The sequence below is a fragment of the Dermacentor variabilis genome, chromosome 1 (assembly GCF_050947875.1).
Source record: "Dermacentor variabilis isolate Ectoservices chromosome 1, ASM5094787v1, whole genome shotgun sequence".
In the NCBI taxonomy this organism is placed as follows: Eukaryota; Metazoa; Arthropoda; class Arachnida; order Ixodida; family Ixodidae; genus Dermacentor; species Dermacentor variabilis.
Genome location: NC_134568.1, coordinates 161,594,581 through 161,616,775, shown reverse-complemented (window position 1 = coordinate 161,616,775; position 22,195 = coordinate 161,594,581). Strand labels below are relative to the sequence as shown.

The following is a 22,195-nucleotide window of genomic DNA, read 5'->3' as shown; positions in this document are numbered from 1 at the left end:
GTTTCGGTTGACCCAACGGCACTCTCATTAACTCAGCATCCGTGCGGAAGGTTTCTGCAACAGTAGCCGAGCAGGTTGCTATAGCTATAGCGCTGAAGGACCCTCTACGTCCAAATATATTTACAGACTCCAGGTCTGCAGCCCGAGCTTTCGCCTCCGGCTCGATCTCAAAGGAGGCGGCGGCCATCCTCGGCAGAGAGGGGGCTGCTGGTTTTCACAGCATAAAATGGTTCCCGGACATATGGGAATCAATGTGCCCTCTGAGGCTGTTAACGCTAATGAGTTGGCCCATCACTGTGCGCGAGGTCTTACACACCGCGGCAGTTCAGGTGGACTCACGGGCGGCGACTTAGGACTGTACAGGGATTCACTTCTCACCTTCCATGAAATCTTGGCACATTACCAACTCGCTCGACGGGCCTTTCCTCTACCACACCCAAAACTTAATAGACCACAATCGTCGGTATTTCGCATGCTACAAACGGGGTCCTTCCCCTCCAGGGGCCGATTCAGTCATATTGCGCCTAATGTAGAACCCCACTGTCCAGACTGTGGGGAGGCGTACTACTCCTTATCCCATATGCCCTGGCAATGCCCTGCGTTACGCAGCTCATCGCTAACCACTCTAACCGACTGGGAGGCAGCCCTTAAATGCGGCGACCTCTCAGAGCAACTACGAGCTGTCCAGAGGGCCTGCGACAGGGCGGAGGACCACAATCTTCCTACCCCGACGTGGGTGCGGCCCGCGACGGCTACGGGGACTCCCTGAAAAGGGAGGTACCCTAACGCTGTTCCTCAGGACCATTAGTAAAGTTCTTTGTCTGTATGTCTGTCTTCTTTCCGGTTCAGGACTCTTTATGCTGTCGAGTTGATCAGAAATTATCATAAGTTGTTCCTTGCAGTGTTCTTCGAGAATGTCAATAAGGGAGAGCGATGCATTTTCTAGGACAGCATTCGACTTTAATAATAGCCTGGAGAGTAAAGAACCGAGGGCGCTTCTTACCTTAATTCTGAGACCTTTTGGGATTTTCCTCTGTTTAATGCAGCTAGTGTAAGTTTTTAGGGGAAATCTGTAATTTGTTTGTTTGGCGACGAGTTTGCGGGATTGGAGGAAAGGGCGAGATTTGTTGTTGCGTGTGCTGTACCTAGTGCGTGGGGGTCATTTCTGCTTGGTTCGGGCCAGCACTCGGGTCAGGCCATGCCAACGCTCACCACACATTAGCTTTAAGAGCGGCGCCACAACACACACCATCCGAAACCTCATTGCTGCAGCACCACAGCACATCACACATTTCGTCATTCACTGCGGGACTAATGACCTTAACCACGACATCGGTGACAACACAGTTGAGGCCATGAAAACGCTCATAAACGATTTGCAAACCAATAGACCAAACGCAGAAATCACCCTGACAACAGTACTTCCCAGGATCGCAAACAAACACAGGCCACTTATTCAACAATCAGCGACACTCCTAGCTCACGCACTAGGGACACGTAAGCTGAATAATTTTTTTCTTGACATTGCAAACCAACACGAAAGCGTCGATCCACCACGCTGAAATACACCAGGACCCCGACATTCTGCTCGCTCGGGACGGACTACACCCCAATTTTTTTGGCGTCAAGGTAATGGCTAACAACATCAAGAACATGCTCAGGAACACTTTTAAATGGACGCAACCTACAACACCAATAAATCCTGCGTCCCAGTTAGCTTCAACAGAGAAACACACACCTGAAATTTTCAACACCAGTTCGCACTCACGTTCCACCGAAGCTAGAACCCAAGAAGCATTTACACAGACGGTGGACGCGGAACCAACACCACCTTTACAACATCGGCGCATACGGAAGCCCACAACCAACCGCGAAGCCGTCACGCAAACAGCTACATACACTAATAATCAAACCGATACGCAGACAGAAAAACATACAGACATCGGTGCAGGCCTCGACAAGAAAATTAAGCGTAAAAACACACCACCTGAAGATTTTTTGCCCCGGAGGTCTGCCCGAACCAAGCAGAAATGACTACCACGCACTAGGGATAGCACAAGCAACAACAAATCTCGCCCTTTCCTCCAATCCCGCAAACTCGTCGCCAAACAAACAAATTACATATTTCACCTAAACACTTACACTAGCTGCATTAAACTGAGGAAAATCCGAAAAAGGTCTCAGAATTAAGGTAAGATGCGCCCTCGGTTCTTTACCCTCCAAGCTATTATTAAAGTGGAATGCTGTCCTAGAAAATGCATCGCTCTCCCTTTTTGACATTCTCGAAGAACACTGCAAGGAACAACTTATGATACTTTCTGATCAACTCGACAGCATAAAGTTATCTGAACCGGAAAGAAGAGAACTTAAACAATTCGTCTAAACTAAGGAGGAAAAATTACTAGACAAATACCAGCGCAAAGATATTAGAGCTGCAGATCCGCCCAAAGTAACTAATGTAACCCCTGCAGTACGTAGCTCCACGGACATTCCTACAGGCGAGCATCCAGAGAACTGCAGCAATGTAGTAGACATATCCCAGAGTCTAAGCCCCGAAGAAGTTGATGTCCTGAAACGTGGTCTAACGTTTTGTCCGACGAACAACGCAGTAAACGAGTACGAACTCCACAAAGATATAACAGAGTTTTCACGACGCATGCGCATCAAGGAGTTCTTTTTCGATAGACCAGATGTAGGAAAAGAAGATAGAGAATCTCTTAGACCACCTAGCACGTGGACACCGGAAACTGAACAGTGCCCAGACCTCGATTTATACATAAAACTGATATCAAAGGAAATTCTAGAGTCAACGCGGCATTGCCGGAAACGCGAAAATTTGACCCCCGCTCAACACCAAATCCTTAAAGAACTTGCGAAAAGGAATGATATTGCAATAAAACCAGCAGAAAAAGGCGACAGTATCGTAATCTAGCCTATAGAAAAGTACAAGAATGAGGCCTCTAAACAACTGAGCAACCACACCCATTACAGAAAGCTTGAATCTAACCCAACTTCAGATTACAGCAATATTGTGATAAACACAATAGCGGAGCTCCTGTCCAGGGAACTAATCACGCAATCTGAATATCGCTTCATGATGCCCAAGAACAAAACAGCAGGCCGCTTTTATCTTCTTCCTAAAATACATAAAGTTCCAGTCGAAGAAATATTTACAGCAGAAATCCCAGGTCGGCCTATTGTCTCTAATAACAACACACCTACTGAGTCCCTATCTAAATTCTTAAATCACCATTCGTCAAACATACCCACCACCCTCCCATCTTTCATTCAAGACACGCCGCACTTCCTTCGAATTATCGACGGCCTCAACGCCAAACAAATCCTTTCCGACTGCGCTATTCTAGTCACTTTGGATGTTTCTGCCCTTTACACCAACATTCCCATGAGTGAAGGAATTGATGCCGTTTCTAGATCCCTCGTAATCAATCCCCAAGCGCACGCTCCTGAAGTTTACTTATCGCTCCTTAGGCTAGTTCTCACGCTCAACTATTTCGAATTCGATTCTATACACTACCTGCAAATTTTCGGCACTAGCATGGGTACGCCATTCGCTCCCACGTATGCGAACATTTTCATGGGACAGCTTGAAGCAGGCCTGCTGAAATCCTACCCTCTAAAACCCCACACCTATCTTCGTTACATTGACGACATATTTATAATATGTTAACACGGCACAAGCGCCTTAACCGACTTAATTAGCCAGTTCAATCGCTTTCACCCGAGTATTAAATTAACAGCTCACCACTCTCCTACTCAGATCAGCTTCCTGGACACGACGGCCTACATAGAAAACGGAAGACTGAGAACGACACTTTACCGGAAGCCTACAGATAGCCAGCAATATTTAGACTACAACAGTCGTCACCCGCGACATTGCAAGCAAGTAATTTTTGTCGGACAAGCGAGACGTATGAGAAGAATCTGTAGCGAAGACCACGATTATATCCGCCCCCTAAATGACCTTAAAACAACGCTAGCAGAAAGGAACTATCCCCAAGTTGCTCTCGATAGAACTTATGATGCCGCGTCAAGATTGGAGAGACAGTCGGAACTGGCGAAGAGACAGCCCACACTAGAATCTGACAGACCGCCGGCCTTTATAACAAAATATTCTAATGCACTCCCAAACAAAAACAACATCCTAAGAAAATACCACCCTATATTATCAAGTAACGAGCGTCTGCGAAAAGCGTTCCCGAATGTACCTAGGGTTACCTATAGCCGAAACAGGAACATTAAAGACATGTTTGTGCACGCAAAAGTCAGCCAACAACATTCCCCCGTAATAAAAGCATGTTGTCGCCCTAGGTGCAAAACCTGCAGGCACCTTGAAAGTGACATTAAAATTAAAAGCACCGCAAATAGTTATACACATGAAGTCAAATCTAGCTTCACTTGTACAAGATCGGATGTCATTTATATGCTTGAACGTTCCTTCTGTAAGAAACAATATATCGGTGAAACAGGACAATCAATGAACGTCAGGTTAAACGTACACCGCGCAGACACAGCTAAAAAGCTTCCCAAAGCCGTCGCCGAGCATTTCAACCAACCAGGTCATAACTTTGATGAGCTTAAACTCTACATTTTACAGTCAAATTTCCGTTCTGAACGAGAAAGAAAATACAGAGAATCATACCTTATCCATAAGTTCAAAACACTGCAACCAATAGGCCTAAACGTTTCAAAGGGAGCTTTAGAATCTATTCGCTATGCTAAACTTCAAGCTATAGGCAACAACACTTAGTTCGATTTCTTGGCGTATCCCCCCCCTCTTTTTTTCTTCCTTTCCATTCCTCTCCTTTTTTTTCTTTTTTCTCTTCTTTTTTTCAGCCGGCGTGTCAGACGCCCTTGACACGCCAGCTAACACGCGTGGGTGACAGACCGGGTGGGGGGTGAGGAGTGGCCCTAGCTTTGACCTTGTGCACAGCGTTCCTTTACTCTCAATACGACACGCTAACACACCTTCCCTCGTTTCCGCACCCTCACGCCTCACACCCTCTCCCCTTTAGAACCCCACCTATATATACTGTGGCGAGGAAAGCGTACGTTGCCTTGAAGAAGACAAGTCCACTTGTCGAAACGTTGGCTCCTGCATTCACCTTGTTCACGTTTTGCTCATCGTTTTGAATTTCCATCTCCCGCATTCCCCGTCTTTTCCCTGAACCAGACGTCGTCATCTGCAAGCCGAAGCAGTGATGAGCAAGATACAGAAGCTCTTTCTATAACTATCGATTATATTAGAACGACAATGCATGTCCTGGAGAAAATCAGCAGGAGCAGATGGTATAACAGTCCATTTAGTCAGAGATGGAGGAAATATCATGCTTGAAAAGCTTGCAGCCCTTTTGCTTTATACGCAATGCTTCACGACCTCAAGTCTACCAGACAGCTGGAAGATTGCCAACATTATCTTAATACATAAGAAGGTAGAAGTTAAAGAATTGAATAATTATATGTTCATTAGCTTGCTTTCAGTATTGTATAACATATTCCTTTGATTAGTCCCCCTTTAATTATTACCGCAGTTGGAGCTCCTAAAGGCGAATTTATTTGTTGTTTGTAGTTCGCTGCTGAATTCGACGTAATTTCAGGGCGCATCACCCATGCTCCCTCGGACACCATTCCATCTGTCCCAATTTTATTCAACGACTTTACCGCCATTTGCCGGTACCTTTTCTATACATAATTTCCACACGTCATCGCACAAGAAAACAACGCGACCTAAACTCACTTGTAGAAATCGCCTGAATCACGCCAGATCACGAGGACACACAGAGCAATTTAAGGGAAAGCGCGCATGCTCACATGAGTGCCGCTCCAAGTAGCCTGAATCTCCCGGATCTAACCAGACTACCACCATGGCCAAACCTTACCTCGAGCCACTGCGACATTTCTGCGCTGCAACCACGCGTCGCACGCCACGGAGTTACTATCATCCGTTGTGGTCCTAATTATCATCATTACCACCATCCTAAACGCATCAAGTAGCAAATACTGCTTCAGTCCCACCCTTATTTCTTTATAAGCACTTTGTTGAGGATTTAGCTTCTCGAATCTGTTGCACTGGCTGCTTTGTATACACGCGATAGATGGCGAAGGTGACCCCCTTCGTCGAAAGCGTGTTCCAGCTTCTTACATCAAAACGATGTAATCAGCGTCTCTTATTCGCTGCAACTTGGGTGTAACGGATCATTGGGTGTAACACCACGCAGTGCCTAACTACAGCAGCGACAATCGCGATTACCCGCCGTGGTTGCTCAGTGGCTATGGTGTTGGGCTGCTGACCGCGAGGTCGCGGGATCGAATCCCGGCCACGGCGGCCTTATTTCAATGGGGGCGAGATCACCCATGTACTTAGATTTAGGTGCACGTTAAAAGTACCCCAGGTGGTCGAACTTTCCAGGGTCCTCCACTCTGCCCTGCCTCATAATCAGAAAGTGGCTTTGGCTCGTAAAAGCCAATAATTAAATTTAATTTTATTTAACCGCGGTTGTCCTCCTAAGGCCGCCCTATGCATGACATTATGCAGTCCCTATCAGTGAACAAGCACACCTATTTGGTTGAAGAATAGTGCGGTGACAATAGGTGCAGTGATGCCGTTCGCGATTTTGCAGGTATGGCGTCAACCACGAAACATACGAAGTCAATTGAAGGCACTTTCGACGACCGCTGACAGTAGCGTAATTGTGGTCCGCAGCTCTCCAGACAGAACAGAATGCGATGTATTTTTCATCACATGATAACATATTAATTCTGTCATCTCTGCTCTCACCCTTATTTCTGCGAGGGAATCGCTCTCATTTCGTATTAAAAGAATTAAACAAAAGCCTCAATTTGCCACTAGAGATAAGGCTAATGAACAACAGTCTTTGTCTCTGCTTATACGAAGATAAGGGGAGCTAGCACAGCATTATTGCGACCGTACTAAGTACGTGGGAACAAATCCGTCGGCTTGAGGATAATGACTAGGAAAAAAATTACATGTACGTGTTCTCTATTTTTTCGTTCCTTTTTTCGCTGCGTTGTTGCTTTTCCCAGTCGCAATACAATAATCGCTTGGTTAGGACACAAGACTATTGCACAAAAGAGAATCCACAGAAACTTGTTTCAGCTGGTGAAACCTTGCTACGGTGGGTGGAATGAGCGCTTGCAAGGGACAGCGCAGTGCTTGAGTCTCCTTTGTATATGCGTGTATGTGGCATGTAGGCGCCTCCACATTTTCGTAATGACGCAAAAAAAAGAGGAAACATACCACAACGGCAGACGCTTCGAGGGTCGAAGCAATCAATCTGTACGCAAATAGTCCTGGGTGCCATGCAGGGACAGAAGGTGCGATATTCACTAAGCATGGAATATTATATGCATCGCAGAATGAATTCGACATAGATGACACGAAGACTTGACAAGTATCTCACCCCCCCGCCACACACACGCCCTTCAATTTTCCTTTTTCTTTGGTTGCTTGCATTAGCCGACGTCCTCGGTGAGACGCATTAAAGTCGTCAGGAAAGCTGTAAGTCATAAAGATAATAATATATCTGTGATATCAGAGCCCTGCTTTCTCATAGTTGTAGCGTATGCTTTAGTTTTTCTTTGCTTTCGCGCCGCAAGATATGGTCAGTCCTTGACTGCTCGCATGCGCACTCCTGTATTTGTGTTCTGCCGCCTGCTTACACAATGGTTCTTGCGTGACGGAGCTCACTTAGCTGCCGACCGTGGCAGCTTAATCGAGGCGCTGTGGCCGCTGCTTCCGCCCTAAACCAGGTTTCCTCATTCATGATTCTGCGTCACTCGCAGGAACGAAAGCCCGAGACGTGCCTGTCCCACGCGGAGACGCAAGTCAGGTCCTCCGAGCAAGAAGGTGCTACCACCACTGCAAGCACAATGGCAGCAGTCATCGAAGACGGCGTTGTCAGGTCGTCTGTTCAGGACATGTACATTCCAGACGTAGACCTCGGCACTTTCTTCAGAGGATGCTGCAGGAAGTACAAGGATCGCATTGCCATGGTATGTGAAAATCGAACGTAAGTAATGTGTGCTTAGTGGGACACTAAAGCGAAACAATAAATCAGTTTAGACTAATGAAGCATTGTTTGAGAACCCTGCAGGCAGTCATTTAAAAAAAATCGTTTGATTATTAGATGAGGAAATGAAGGTCCAAGTATCAGTATTTGAATTTCGCGCCGATACCCCAGGGCCGGTACGTCAGCGTGACGTCAGAGATTCCAAAGTATGTTTTCGCATTTGGGCCGCGTTGGCTAAATAAAGGTTCCCCAAACTTGTCATGTTTAGTATTTAGTTCCTTTAGAACCCATAGTAGTCAATTTGTACCGCTATATATAATTAGTAAGCCCTAGAGGATGCTATCAAAATCCAAGACGTCAGAGCCTCCAGGTGCGGGAACTAAAGTAGGCGTCGCCACCCGTATTTCGTTCTTGCGCTTTTCCTGGCTTACCAAACGTCTTATCGTTGTAAGAGTGGTGTTTTTGGTGTTGTAGAACGGTACTTTACTGATGCAGAAGAAATCATTTTTCACTTTAGTGTCCCTTTAAGTATGATGCCCGAATGCACGTGTCCATTAGAGCAACATAAGGGTGCGCGTTTTCAGAACTATATGCCGTAGCACAGAGCCGGAAGAATGGGCAAGACGGGTCCAGAGTAATTCTCCAACCCTTTGTAACGTCTGTTCTGCGCTGAGTTTCCATACTGAACGCCAATCCACTCGCCTGACTCACCATATTCCTTTAGAAAATGGGGCTGCTCCGAGCTTTGTCACTCGTGAAGGGCGCCACTGCGGTCTGAAGTACGACCGTTCGCGAGCGAAAAGTACGCGCTTGGGGTTGTATAGGGGTTGGCTACTGCCTCGCCGAAATGAAACGTCAAGCTATTCCGCGTACCTGCCTCGAAATTCCATATGTGATTGTGGCGTAAGCGGACTCTAAATGCAGCTATTTTCTAGAATTCAAGCGCCGGTGGATGAACCGCACCGGTGACACAGCAGCGAGTGACGAATGCGGGAAGAACAATATTTGGTAGATTTTTTTTCTTGCTTTTGTTCCGCCTGGATATTTCATAGAACTTTTCGGAGCACATGCACAGCGAAAATGCTGATATTACTTACGGTCTGCTAATGAAGCCCAGAATTAGGATACTGCAGCGAGCGTCATTGCTTCAGCCAAGTTCTGCCTGTTTGTGCGCGGCGTGCAGTAATTAAGCTCTAGCAGCAGCCAGCACCTGTCAGCGCTGGCAGCATAGTAAGCGCCAACGCTATGTCAGATACTTTTCTTCTGGCCCAGCGCGCACTTTGATTTCTAGCTGCCACACTGACATCGCGAGAAACCGAAAACTGCCCAAGTACCGCTGTCTGCCATTGTGCACTGTCATGAGGTGCAGGATTTCTCTTAATTGATTCCTGCGTCACAGTAGAGCGCGTGTTTCGATATAAGTGCTCCTTCCTTCGCATTGCGTTCTTTTCTGTTGCTGCCATGACAAGTTCATTAATTGAATACATTTGTATTCTTACTCGCGGGCGTGCGTTAAATTTCACTCGCACAAACCAGCTGCTTCAATGGAAGCCAAATGGCTCTAACGAAAGGCGCGTTTCGAAGGTTCCATGCGTGTGCAAGTATATACACAACTAAATTCCAGAAGGCAAACCTGCGCGACTTACTTTTTATTTTATGTATTTCATCAGGCTGAGAAGTGGCGCCGCCGCGATTCGTTTTCTTGTTGCGGAAGTGCGATCGTCTTCCTCGTTGCGCGCTCCAGCAAGCAGTGCTGCTTCGTCTGCGAGCGCTCGTGTAATGAAGTCGCCCTTACACAAGACACAACGCGAAAGGTGCGCCAGGCCGGAAGCAAAACGCTCTCTTCCACGCTGCGCCACGATTCTTCGCGAGCTGGGCTCGGCCCGCGCATTTATCACCGTTTCGCGGGGTGCATGGCGCGCCGGGGGGAAATTGCTAATGCGCGCGCGGCACAATCGGGCGGCCCGACAGGCTGCGATCGACCCGCAAATGTGTCCGCCATTCAATTTCTAAGGTTTCACGCACGTGCGCTGAATCTAAGCGGGGCGGTGGGACCCTATTCTCGTTTCTTGTATGTATAAGCACACTGGATTCTTGGACAAACCTGGCCTTGTTAACTAAGCGTCTGTTCCAGGTGCCGGCAGATCCAATTAACTGCATGAAAAGACAAGACGAGAACGAAAACTCGCTATGTCTCTTCCGCCGTCCACGCTGCTTGTCTGCCGAGGGTCGGTGGCGGTGTATCGAAGGGCCGGCATCAAGGGTTGCGAGCGCCCTATTCGGAGGCATTTGGTTCATCTAGCGTGTGAGAGTGGCACATTTCTGTCATACGCAGCTTGTAGAACACGTGTCCTTCGGTGCGTTGCGATCACTTGCAGAAGGTTTTTGTTGCCCCTGGTGCATTCTAATGCAGGCTCATGAGTCCATTTTGCACGGCGGTGTGTGTGGGGACCTTTTCTGGAAAGACTTACGGGAAGCTATTGTACCGTATTTCGTGGTAGTGTATAGGCGCGACTGAACGAGGACGTAGAAAGAAACAGACACAGAGCTTCACTGTCAACTATAGAATTTATTTTCGCATGCATCGATAAATATATACGGTACGAGTGGAAACAAACGTGACAGTGAAACAAGAACATTGAGCGGTGCATTTCGATGAACCGTACACGTGTACAAGGTATGGCGAAAACATGTACTGCAATGGTCACGAAGATAAACCGATGAATCGTATCTCCTTTTCAGATAGCGACACCGAAGGCTTGCTTACGCACTTTCCCTCTAATTTTGCAATCTCGTAGGCCTCAACAATCTCCCTCGTCATCCTGCTATGAGCCCTGTACAGAATGGAAGTACTTTCTTCTAGTGAAAGTACTTCCATTCTGTACAGGGCTCATAGCAGGATGACGAGCGAGATTGTTGAGGCCTACGAGATTGCAAAATTAGAGGGAAAGTGCGTAAGCAAGCCTTCGGTGTCGCTATCTGAAAAGGAGATACGATTCATCGGTTTATCTTTGTGACCATTGCAGTACATGTTTTCACCGTGCCTTGCCCACGTGTGCGGTTCATCGAAATGCACCGCTCAATGTTCTTGTTTCACTGTCACGTTTGTTTCCACTCGTACCGTATATATTTATCGATGCATGCGAAAATAAATTCTATAGTTGACAGTGAAGCTCTGTGTCTGTTTCTTTCTACGTCCTCGTTCAGTCACGCTTATACACTCTACCATAACTAGCCCGCCAACGTGTTTTAACCGTATTTCGATTCTTTGTCAGTCTTTGCGGCCTGAATTTCACAGTACTTTTGCAAATGAAACGTTCGCGTTCGCAGCTGTCAAAACTTGCTGGACGCGATCAGCCCCGTGTGAGGCGCAGTATAACTTCCTTAACATTTTTTTCTTCATGTCGAAGGTCACCGTATTTAGAATCAAGAAATCCTATTGTATGTGTTATACCCTTGTCAAGCGGACAAGTTAAGTGCACTTATGGAGAGTACACTCAGTTTTAAGTGCACTTTCCGAAATCTAAACGTCGCAAGCACAGTGTACTCGCAGAATAGTGCACTTCGGTTGGAGTGCGTTCACGGAACGCACTTTGCTGCCCGAGTGCGTGGCCTCGCTGACAGCGGTTTCAATGGTACAAAATGTAATGCATAAAAAAAAGGACACAGAAGTTAATTTTGGTTGTTGAACAGCTTTTAACAAAATAACCAGCACAGAACTCACTCATATTCTGTTCTAGCAGGATCGAATGCCGCCTCGTCGCACGCCGCCATGTTTATTTTTGGATTGGCTGGGCATTCGTCTTGGCAGGCACTGACTTGCAACACTCTTAAAAAAAGAATCTTTTTCGTTTTTTGTTGACAAAAATAGATTAGGTTTCTTTGCATTTATAATACAGCTTAAAAAATTCACTTTATAGAATAATTTTTAGTCTACATTTTCAAAAAATGCGCTCTTAGTCTGTCGGCATTTTTTTAACTGCAAGCGCACTCTGTTTTCCCATTTAGCACTGCGTAGCCTGAAGGGCCATTCAAGGTCCCGAAGTGTACTCCCCGTAAATGCACTTAACTTCCCGCTTGCCAGCGGTACTGTTCCATTTTTATGGTTAGCCTACTGATGTGCGGTGCAAATAAAACGGAACGAATTTATCAGCTTCATGAACCATTTTGTTCGGGAGATCGTGGGTACGTTGGGGTGCTTATACATGCGTCACAATATGTATAACCGAAAGTAGTTGGCCAGAACGTAACCGCCTGTCAGTTTGACGGCGAATCAAGGTGTTCACCGTGTTTCGCCCATAGCTGTCATATAGCACGTGCGGTTTCGCTCTAACAATCGCAGAGGGGGCCAGCATTCTGTTCCCGCCAATCCTGTTCGGCATCGGCGTAGCTTATGCGCACGTCTTTGTTTTTATTCTTCAGGAAGTAGACAAAGAAGTATTCGTAAGAAGTGTTCGCAAGATTCTAGATCTCTAAAGTTTGTTTGCTTACGGGACAATAAATATTATTTTGATATAGTGACCGTTACAAAGACTTGGTTAGGAAAAAATCACAGTTCATATTCAAGGATTTAGGTTTACAAAGGTAGATAGAGGCTTGAGCTAATGTTGAAGTCGGCGCCGTGTGCGTCTTTGTATCTTCTCCCCGTCTCATGCGCTAGCTTCGCTTGTATTGCGATTTACAGCAGCGAATAAAAATGACCATTCTTCTCTGTGAAGATGGAATGGCAGCAAAAGCTGACGACAGCCAAAGCTCTCAAGCGAAAAGCAAAGTGCTTTCGCTGCCATTCCATCTTTACAGAGTGGAATGATTGTCATTTTTTATCCAGAAAGTCTCTTCGGAACTTGGCATGCGCACCTTTGAAGTAGTTCACTCTGTCCATGCGGTACCTATGGCGCCGCATTGCGTAGCGAGTCTGGCGTCGTTGCTCGTTCGGAGGTGCTCAGGCTCGCGATTGTCGTTTTGGTTCAGCATCGTGGGAACGTTCTTCGTCGGTGGTCGTTTCGCGCCGGCGCCGTTTACATCCTCGTTGCTGTTCCCTCCGGCGCTCCTCGTACGCATGTTGTTCTTCAGGTGTATGAACTGTACGTGTCCGCCCCATCGATAACGCAGCTGTTTTTAGCGCCGATACATCCCCTGCTTATATACTGTTATAACCTTGCCATCACGCTATTTTTCACGACGAGCGTTCTAAGCTGTTCCGTATTTTGGCATCAGCGCCCCCGCACTGCACCCGCACGGAATCACACATTAAGCAAACAATGAAACCCATTGTGTATAGATTTGTTAGAAATCGCTAAGTCCATTTCTGTTACCGGACGCCGAAAAAACTACGGAAGGTTAGTCATATGCAGCTTTCCCTGTAAAAAGATAAGATTTTTTATGTGGGTGCTATGTGCTGAACTGTTCAGAATGTTGGATCTGCGTTATGCCAGACCGCCAGCCTAAGGCAATAGTCTCTTGAACACGCACTGACGTCGTACTTTATTCGCACCGCATAGCCCACCAACCGCGTGCATAATTAGCGTATTCCAAGAATGTATCGCAAGGAAACCGTAATATCACCCAGTAATGAAAATACGTGCAAGTTCATGAGAGAAATTTTATTGATGGGTCGGAAGCTTAGTTGAGCAAAAGGCTTGGCATGCTACTACAGGTTTATTATATAAAAAGCCATCAAAGAAGGAGAGACAAGAAAGAAAGCAGACCCATGTACTCACACAAATACTCGGAGACGGGCAGTAGTCAGCACACGGAAATGAAGAAAGTCGAGCTGTATATTACCGTCAATAACCAGAACGTTATCAGTCTCTCTCCTTTTGGCTGCACCACAGAGGTGGATAACATTTTGTTTATTGACGGTGCCATAAATTCCACGTTGCTCATTTTATGGTGCTCACTGCTGCCCGCCTCCGATTTTTTACGCGAGTAGATGGGTCTGTGTTCTTTCTCTCGTCCTTTTATCTATTGTTATATATTAAACCTGTAGTAGCATGTAAATTTAAACCTTTTGCTCGGCTGAGCCGTCCAACCATCATTAAAATTTCTCTCACCAGCGCACACGTACTTTCTGTACTTGCCGATATTACGATTTCCTTATGATACAGTTATAGAACACGCAAATTATGAACGCGGTGGGTGGGCTATGCGGTACGAATGAAGTAAGATGTCAGTGTGTGTTCAAGAGACTATTGTCCTAGGTTAGCGGTCTGGCATAGCGCAGCACTAACCTTCAGAGCATTTGAGTTCGCAGGACCAAAATGCAAAATATAATTTTTTTGTTCACTACTGCAACTTGGGTTCGCGGCCATGGAAATCACCCACGCGAGATGGTGGCGTTGGTCATTTCGGGGAAAAAATGGCATCAAATTTCAGATTTTGTTGCAGGCATGCTTATGTGATGATGTAGTGGAAGCTCTTTTTGTGAAAATTACAGACCAACTGTGGAGGTCGTGCACCACCTGCCTAACTCAATGGCATATATCATATTTTCTTTCAAAAATTTCAACTGATGCTGATGAACATAACATACAACATGCGCACCGCGGACGCATTGCACTTGGTGACTTTAATATAGATTTGTAAGGTAATACACCATAAAGTGATTACCACGCAGGGACGTATGCGTAAGCACGCGTTTGGTGTGTTGCGGCACCACGGAACCCAGCACATGGGGGCTGGACCCTTCCGCGTGTAGCTGCGCGTGGCTTAGCCGTGTCCGGGGAAAAGGGAATCCTGGGGTTTGAGCCACTGCTGAGTGCTTGAACCGTTATGGCCCCTCGGCGGAGGCATCACACCCCTTTGGCGTCGCCTTCGCATCGACGGCACCCCCGCTCTGACCCACCCGGGGAAAATGTGTAGTTGCCCATTTCTATAATCTGAAATCTTCATCTTTCTCTCTCACTTCAAATCTTTCCTGTATTCTCCTCTCTTCCTTTTATTTCTGATTTTCCAGGCAGCGAAGGCTAATCATGTGTGGATAGCCAGCCTTGGGCATACCATATTTGGTTATAGCAGTAACGTACAGCTGGCGTTTGCGGGACCTGTTTTACACATTCTACGGCGTCCCCTTGTTGGGCTCCATGTTGGGGGGAGGGGGGGGGAGGGGCGTTGCTGCCGAAAACTGAAGATTCCTGATGGATAGTTCTTTTTGGAAACTCCCTGATCGTCCTCAGAAATGGGGCGCAGCAAGGCATTTTAGTTTTTTTGGCCACCAACGAGAAAGCATTCCTAGGTGTCATGGAATACATCCTGAAAAACCAGAAAAGAGCGTGACAGTCATCTCAACCTTCTTGTTGCGAAATGTCCAGGTGATGCCAGAGGCCCAGGTTAGAAGGCTACGAAGCTAGCTAGTGGTGACCTTCTCTTAGAACTGCATGATAATCAGTATGAAAAGCTACAGAAACTTGTCTTTTTCGGGGGATATTCATTTACCCTAACCCCACAAAGTACTATGAATACCATCCGCGGTGTTATTTCCGATAGCGATCAGATGGAGTTTACCGAGGCCGAACTTTTGGAAGGTTGGAAACAGCAAAATGTAATCAATATGAAACGAATTAAGATGACGCGCGACTGGAAATAAATGCAGACAAAGCACCTTATTCTCACCTTCGGCTCAAGTGTGCTGCCCGAGACAATAGAGGCCGGGTATGCCAAGATCCAGGTCGCACCATACGTCCCAAATATTCTGCGATGCTTTAAGTGCAAGCGATTCGGCCAGTTCACAGAACTGCCGAGGCCGCCAAACTTGTACAAAATGCTGTGCTGACGAACACTCCTCTGAAAGTTGTGATAACGCTCTCCGCTGTGTGAACCGTGATGGGGAGCATGCCGCATACTCGCGTTCCTGCACATCATGGAAAAAATTTTTTTTTAAATGTGACAATCAAAGTGAATAAAAAAAGAGATCGGCAGAGAGATATGGAAGAAAGGAAAGGCCGGGAGGTTAACCAGACGCACGTCCGGTTTGCTACCCTGCACTTGGGGAAGGGGGTAGTGGGATGAAGAGAGAAAGGAGAGCCTACAAACGTTCACGTTCTTGTTGTCCCTCTCTGCTCGTTCGTTTTTATTTCTGTGCTCGAACGATGTTTCATTATGCTATTCACAAACAAGTAAACTAGCCCAGCTGTCCATGCTTAGCGCCAATACCTGTCGACTTGAGGTACTGCAATAGCGCTTTCCTGGCTTTCTGTGCCATCGATGCGTACGGCCATTGCGCAAGGATCCTCTTCTGAAAATAGTCTAGAATCCAGCCGTTCCGTCCAGTCTGGAGAGCTCCACGCTCGACGTTATACTGGCGACAGACATAAGATGTCTTCAACCGTTTCTGTAGTTCCACAAGAGTGGCAGATGGGCGTATCCTCCATTCAAAGGTGGAACGAGTAGGCCTTTGTAAATGCCACCCCAGGCCAAAGGTGGCACAATAGTGTTGCCTTCGAGACGGAAACTTTTCTTTATTTATTTATTGATACAGTACCTGTATCGCCATATAGGCATTACGTAAGGGGGAGCAAAACATAACCAGTAAAACACAATCTTTTGCACAGATATGCTCACAAAGAGAAGCACTACAATAGCATTTAGAGAAAGACATACAAGTAAGGTGAAACAAACAGGTTTTCAGGCTATATATGTAACACATGCAGTTGTTTTACAAGAGCGCCATCAAAGCTTAGAATAGAATAGTTCGTTATTTGACACATTTGCTATATCATTTGGTAAACTGTTGCATTGTCTAATTGATTTGGTGGAAAAAGAGTAGTTAAAATTGCTTCCTCTGCAATTATAGGTTGAGATCTTTGTTGTTATCACAGCGAGTCGATATGTAATCTGGTTCCAGAAGATAGTTAAAGCGATCGATACCTGTCTGACAGTTATATATTTGGTGCAATAGTTCGAGCCTTCGCTTCTGCCTACGTAAATGTAGCAGATTCCATCCTAAAGTAACCTTCATTTCTCAAATGCCAGAGTACGGGCTGTTTTATTACAAACAAACCTTACTGCTTGTTCGTGTAATTTTTCCAGTCTATTAATGAGGTAATATTGATAGTTATCCCATATTACACAGGCATAATCAAGTATTGTTCTGACATGTAAGAATTATAAAGTTTCTTGAAATTCGCTTGTTGCCTCTTTGAAATTTCTGCGAATAAAATGTAGCATCCTACTAGCTTTTGCTATGACAGTGTCAATATGTTTATGCCAAGTGAGTGATTCCGTGAAATAGACTCCTAGATACTTGAATTCCGACTGTAAGTCGATAAGCGTGCCATTGATGTTATATCGATGCTGAGATTTGGATAATTTTCTGGAAAAACTTACGCTACTGCACTTTTGAATATTTAAATTCACGTTCCATTTTTTACACCAATTCGCTACCTTAAATAAATCTGTTTGCAAAGTATCTGTCATATTCATTAGTAATTTCTCTGTAAATCACAGTCATCAGAAAATAGTTTTATGGGGGATGCAATTATTCGACAATGTCGTTTATGTAGATTAAAGAGAAGGAGAAATTTATTTACAGAAAGGCAGAGAGGTCGGCCTAAGCTATAACTTGCTCTGGCCTGCTACTCTACATTGGGGAAAAGGGACGGGGAGGGAAAGGGCTGATGAATGATGATCATGATGGTATAAGGAAGAGATGCGTATATACAAATTCAGAGTTGTAGCAGCTCTAAAGCCGTGCTTCCAGCCCAGTGGCTTGGAGAAAAGCTATAGTGGCACTTGTTATCAGGGCTGCCCTGTTTGCATTAAGCCAAAGACCTAAGAAAACTCGTCTGATAGCGGCCTCTTATGGATCTTTGCAATGGAAGAGACCAGTTGCTGTCGTTCTTGCGCGTACGTGGGACACATGCAAAATATATGATAGTGTTTCTGGCACCTCGTAGTATTCAGTTTAGGCTAGCGTCACTGGCACCTATCATATGTCTATAACGGTTCGTGAATACGACACCAAGGCGAATCCGGCGCACTATGCTTGCTTGGCTTCTTTTTAGCTTGTGACGCATGCGAAATTTCATTTCTTGGTCCCATTTGTGTACTCGCTGGTGTCGGTGATCAGGTTGGGTCCAGTGTTCCGACGTACGGTTGCGTATTACGCGACGAAGTAGGACGTTTGTGTCTATTCGTGAGAACGGGATACGTACTTCAGCAGCATTATCTAAAGCCATTTTCAATTCAGCGTCGGCCTGTTCGTTTCCTATCACGCCAAAGTGTGAAGGTACCCACTGAAAGGTGACATTGTGGCCATTTCTAGTTGTGTGGTCGAGATGCTCTGTAATTTCTATAGCCATGAAATAATATGGGCCCCGTCTGAGGACACAGTCAATCGTTTGAAGAGCTGGCTTGCAATCGCAAAATATCGCCCATGCGTGAGGAGGCTCCTCAGAAAGAAATCGAAGTGCCTCCCCGATAGCAACAACTTCTGCGGCCGCTGATGTTGATCCATGATCCAGCTTAAACCGCCGAGCGATGAACATATGTGGAATGACGAAGGCTGCAGTGGAGGCATATGGTGTGACAGAGCCATCGATATACACGTGTGCAGTATCTCCGTAGTCTGCAGAAATGTGCAACAGGGTAAGTTGCTTCTGGCCAATAGATGTAACAGATGACCTTTTAGTAATACCAGGGATCTGCAGTGTAACGAAATGTTTAGGCAGAACCCACGGGGGTATTCTAAGAATACAGGATGGAGAAAATATTGACGTTAGAACACTGATGATGCGATATAGTGCTTGAAAAGCTGGAACTTGGGTGGGTGGCAGGGAGCGATGACAGAGGATGGTACCTGTGTCGGGTCAACACGCGAAGGTACATGCGAAGAGCCTCGCAAAGCAAATATACCCCAATAGGACAAGCACGAGCTTCTGCTATTGTTCCATTGGTTGACGTGCATCGTGGGAGGCCCAAACATGTGCTCAATGCTTGAGCTTGAATGCTCTCCAGTGCGTGCACACAGCTAAGTGCCATGCTTGAGCACCGACATGCTGTACCTTATATACCCTACGAATTGTGCTTGGTACAATTGGAGCAAAGACGACTCCAAGGGGCCCCATCTTGTTCCTGCATCGACGCGAAGGACGTGAAAAAGCTCTTCAGCTTTCACTTTAGTGCGGCGACGTGTCTTGACCAAGATAATCCCCGGTCTATGACTAAGCCAAGGAATCCGTTGTGTGTAACCATAGGTATCGCTACTCAGTTAACGATTATCGGATACCTGGTCATTCGTTTTCGCGTGAATGCAATCGCAAAACATTTTTCTGTTAAGAGCAGGAGGCCTTGATGCCGCAGATACTTAGCTGTGATTGTCACTGCACGTTGAAGCCTAGCAGGCATTTGGGGACGGGTGGCTCCAGATGCCCATACGCATATGTCGTCCGCATATGTGCTAATCTTCACCGTGTTAGGAAGTTCAGATGCAAGGCCAATCAATGCAAAATTGAAAAAAGTTGGACTGACAACTCCCTCTTGTGGTACACCTCGATAAATATTGTACTGTCCGGTGTCGCCATCACTAGTCGACATGTAGATTAAAAATAACAAGGGGCCCAGTACACTTCCCTGAGGAACGCCCGAAGAAACAGTTATTGGTGAAGCTGTGGCGTTGTTTAGGACGGCAGACCGTGTTCTTCCGTTTAGGTAGTTTTGTATCCAATTTTGAACGTTTTCGTGTACATTTCATTCAGCAAGCTTTACATCTAAGAGCTTATGGGACGCAATATCAAAATCTTTTTGAAAATCAATAAAAACCGCGTCTACATGACTATTGTTATCAATGGCTTTGGATAAAAACATTTGAAACTCTATTAATTGTGTGTTGCTGGAATAACCTTTTCGGAATCCGTGCTAGGAAGCTGTAAAGAAAGCGTTTGAGTCAAGGAATGCAGATACGTTACTATATGCAGATATGTTATCGAACTTGTATCTTTAGGGATGGATGAAGTCTATGAATATGACACTTTAGAAGGTTGGGAGAAGACCACTATTTGTGTCATAGCTTTAGCCACGAAATGGAACTTTCTTACAGCGTCGGTTCTGGATAAGGGCATTAGTAATAGTTGGGCTTGTACATGGGCAAACCGGGTGGCTTCGTCGGCGAAGTCATTAGCAGCCGTGCTGGTATGTCCAGGTAGCCACTGAAATTTCATGCACTTTAGCGATAGCTTGATGGTGGTGCTCTCTTATCTCATATACCAGACGCTTATGAGTCCTGTTATAAAGCAAAATGCACTCATTTGCATGCATAAATGCAGAAGTGCTGCCTTAGAGTTGCAAAAGATGACCCATTTGCGAGGTGTGTCTTGCAGGAGGTATTTTATAGCAGCATGCAGGGCAGCAAGTTCTGCTGTCATTGATATTGTCATGAGGGACAGTTCGAATTTGATTGTAGTTTTCGTAGCCGGAATGACAACAGCATCTTAAGAGCTGGTAGATGAGACCGAACCATCCATATAGATGCGTATTCGGTGTCAGTACGCGTCATTCATTAATACCAGTGCCATCTGTTTCAGGGCTATGTTGGGATGATTGGCCTTCTTCCTTACACCTGGAATATTTAGGCACACCTGAGGCTGTCGGAGACACCACAAGGGAAATGAGGGCCTTGTTGCTGGTGTGTTTCCTGATGGAAGACACTCTTGACGGGTGGTGATAGTTTCAGAAAACGTGGCAAAAGGTCTCTGCGAGGGCAAGAACGCCAAGTGGTGATCGGGGACGTGGGAAAGATTATGAATGTGTTCCCTGAAACAATCCAGAGCAACATTTGTTTGGCTGGGAAGGTCTTTGGCAAGCACGATTGTTGCAGATGTTGACGCGCAGCGAGGCCTCACTGGCTTACTGGGCCACTGATGCCTACGGCGAGGCTTACTGGGCCAAGCTTCAGTAAGGTCTCAAATGACCGAATATGTGACTTGCACGTACTGGACAACACTGGAAGGCTGTAGCGTAGCGTATAAATCCTTGAATTAGAGCTCTGTGCAGTTGAATGGTGGAGCGTATAGATATGCCCCATCTTTTTCCGCATATGAACCTCCGTACATAGACAATCGACGAGTTTTTTTCTTCAGGTATGCGCAATGAGGGCTCCAGGAAATGTCAAGGTTCTGCCCACTGAAATTTCGCGCGACCTAAAGGCGAGTAACCACAGCAGTCCAAAGGCAAATGTGGCCTGCTTATATCGAGAGGTAGATTGTTTTAGGTAAATCTTTAGGTAGTCCAATGAGTGTCGCAATGAAGCATGCGGCCGCCGATTCCAATAGTCTCCAGGGAGGTGATGTTGTCGTCATGTGCAACGTTGTTATACGCGTCTTCCAAGTCGAGGAAAGGCATAAATAATACGGGGTCATGTCTTTCCTCCTTTTGCACAAACGTTTTCAGGTCAATGACGCTATCATTGAGGAACGGCCCCGACGAAGACTGCCGTGGAAGTTGGGTAGACATTGTAATACTTGAGATACCATTCCAGACGTGCGAGGACCATCTTTCCCATCACCATTCCGATGCAGCTGGTCAGAGTGATAGGGCGATATGCCGCCAAGTTCAACGGATATTTCCCCAGTTTTAGCTTGCCGTGCCAACTGACTTAACTTCCACTGCAGTGGAACTGTACCTCTATGCCGCGAGTTATTAAAACTATTTAGAAGCGCTCTTCTTGCATCTTGTCATAGGTGTCCCAGGGCAGCATAAGTAACGCCATCAGGGCCTGAAGAGGATTATCGTTTAGAAACAGCCGGGCAACTTCGAGTACTTCCAAGGTAAAAGGCACGTCCATTTCTGGTACCCGAGCCACAGGGCGGGGGGGGGGGGGGGGGGGGTGACAGTTACATCACCGTTGGTGTGGACAGGCTCGCCAGTGACTCTCGCACAGAATTCCTTCACCACATCAAGCTCAGTGGAGTCAAGATGGAGGGCCAAAGCTGCAAATTGCTGTCGTTGTTGGGATGAACGAAGACCACACACTCACTTCCAGATAAGTAACAGCGGCTTTCAGGGGTACACCGATTCACAGAATGTCTCCCATCACTCACACTCTAGTTGGTCTATGCAGCGCTGAACTTCCTTCTCAATGCGTCGTGCGTCTCTGAGATCATAAATTGACTTAGTGCGTCTGTGTCGTCTTTCTGCGCCCCGTCGAATCGTAC

General features: G+C 46.2%; 1 protein-coding gene across 2 annotated transcripts in view; it reads left to right on the top strand.

Annotated features, from left to right (window-relative positions):
• The first annotated feature begins 7,772 nt into the window (after positions 1 to 7,772).
• The window catches only part of LOC142587664 (putative 4-coumarate--CoA ligase 1), a 125,846-nt gene continuing 111,423 nt past the window's right edge, over positions 7,773 to 22,195 (top strand). For both annotated transcript variants that reach the window (XM_075698830.1, XM_075698837.1), the window contains exon 1: positions 7,773 to 8,031. In XM_075698830.1, coding sequence (XP_075554945.1) covers positions 7,801 to 8,031 — 231 coding nt within the window. In that variant the 5' untranslated portion in view covers positions 7,773 to 7,800. The remainder of the gene's footprint in view (positions 8,032 to 22,195) is intronic.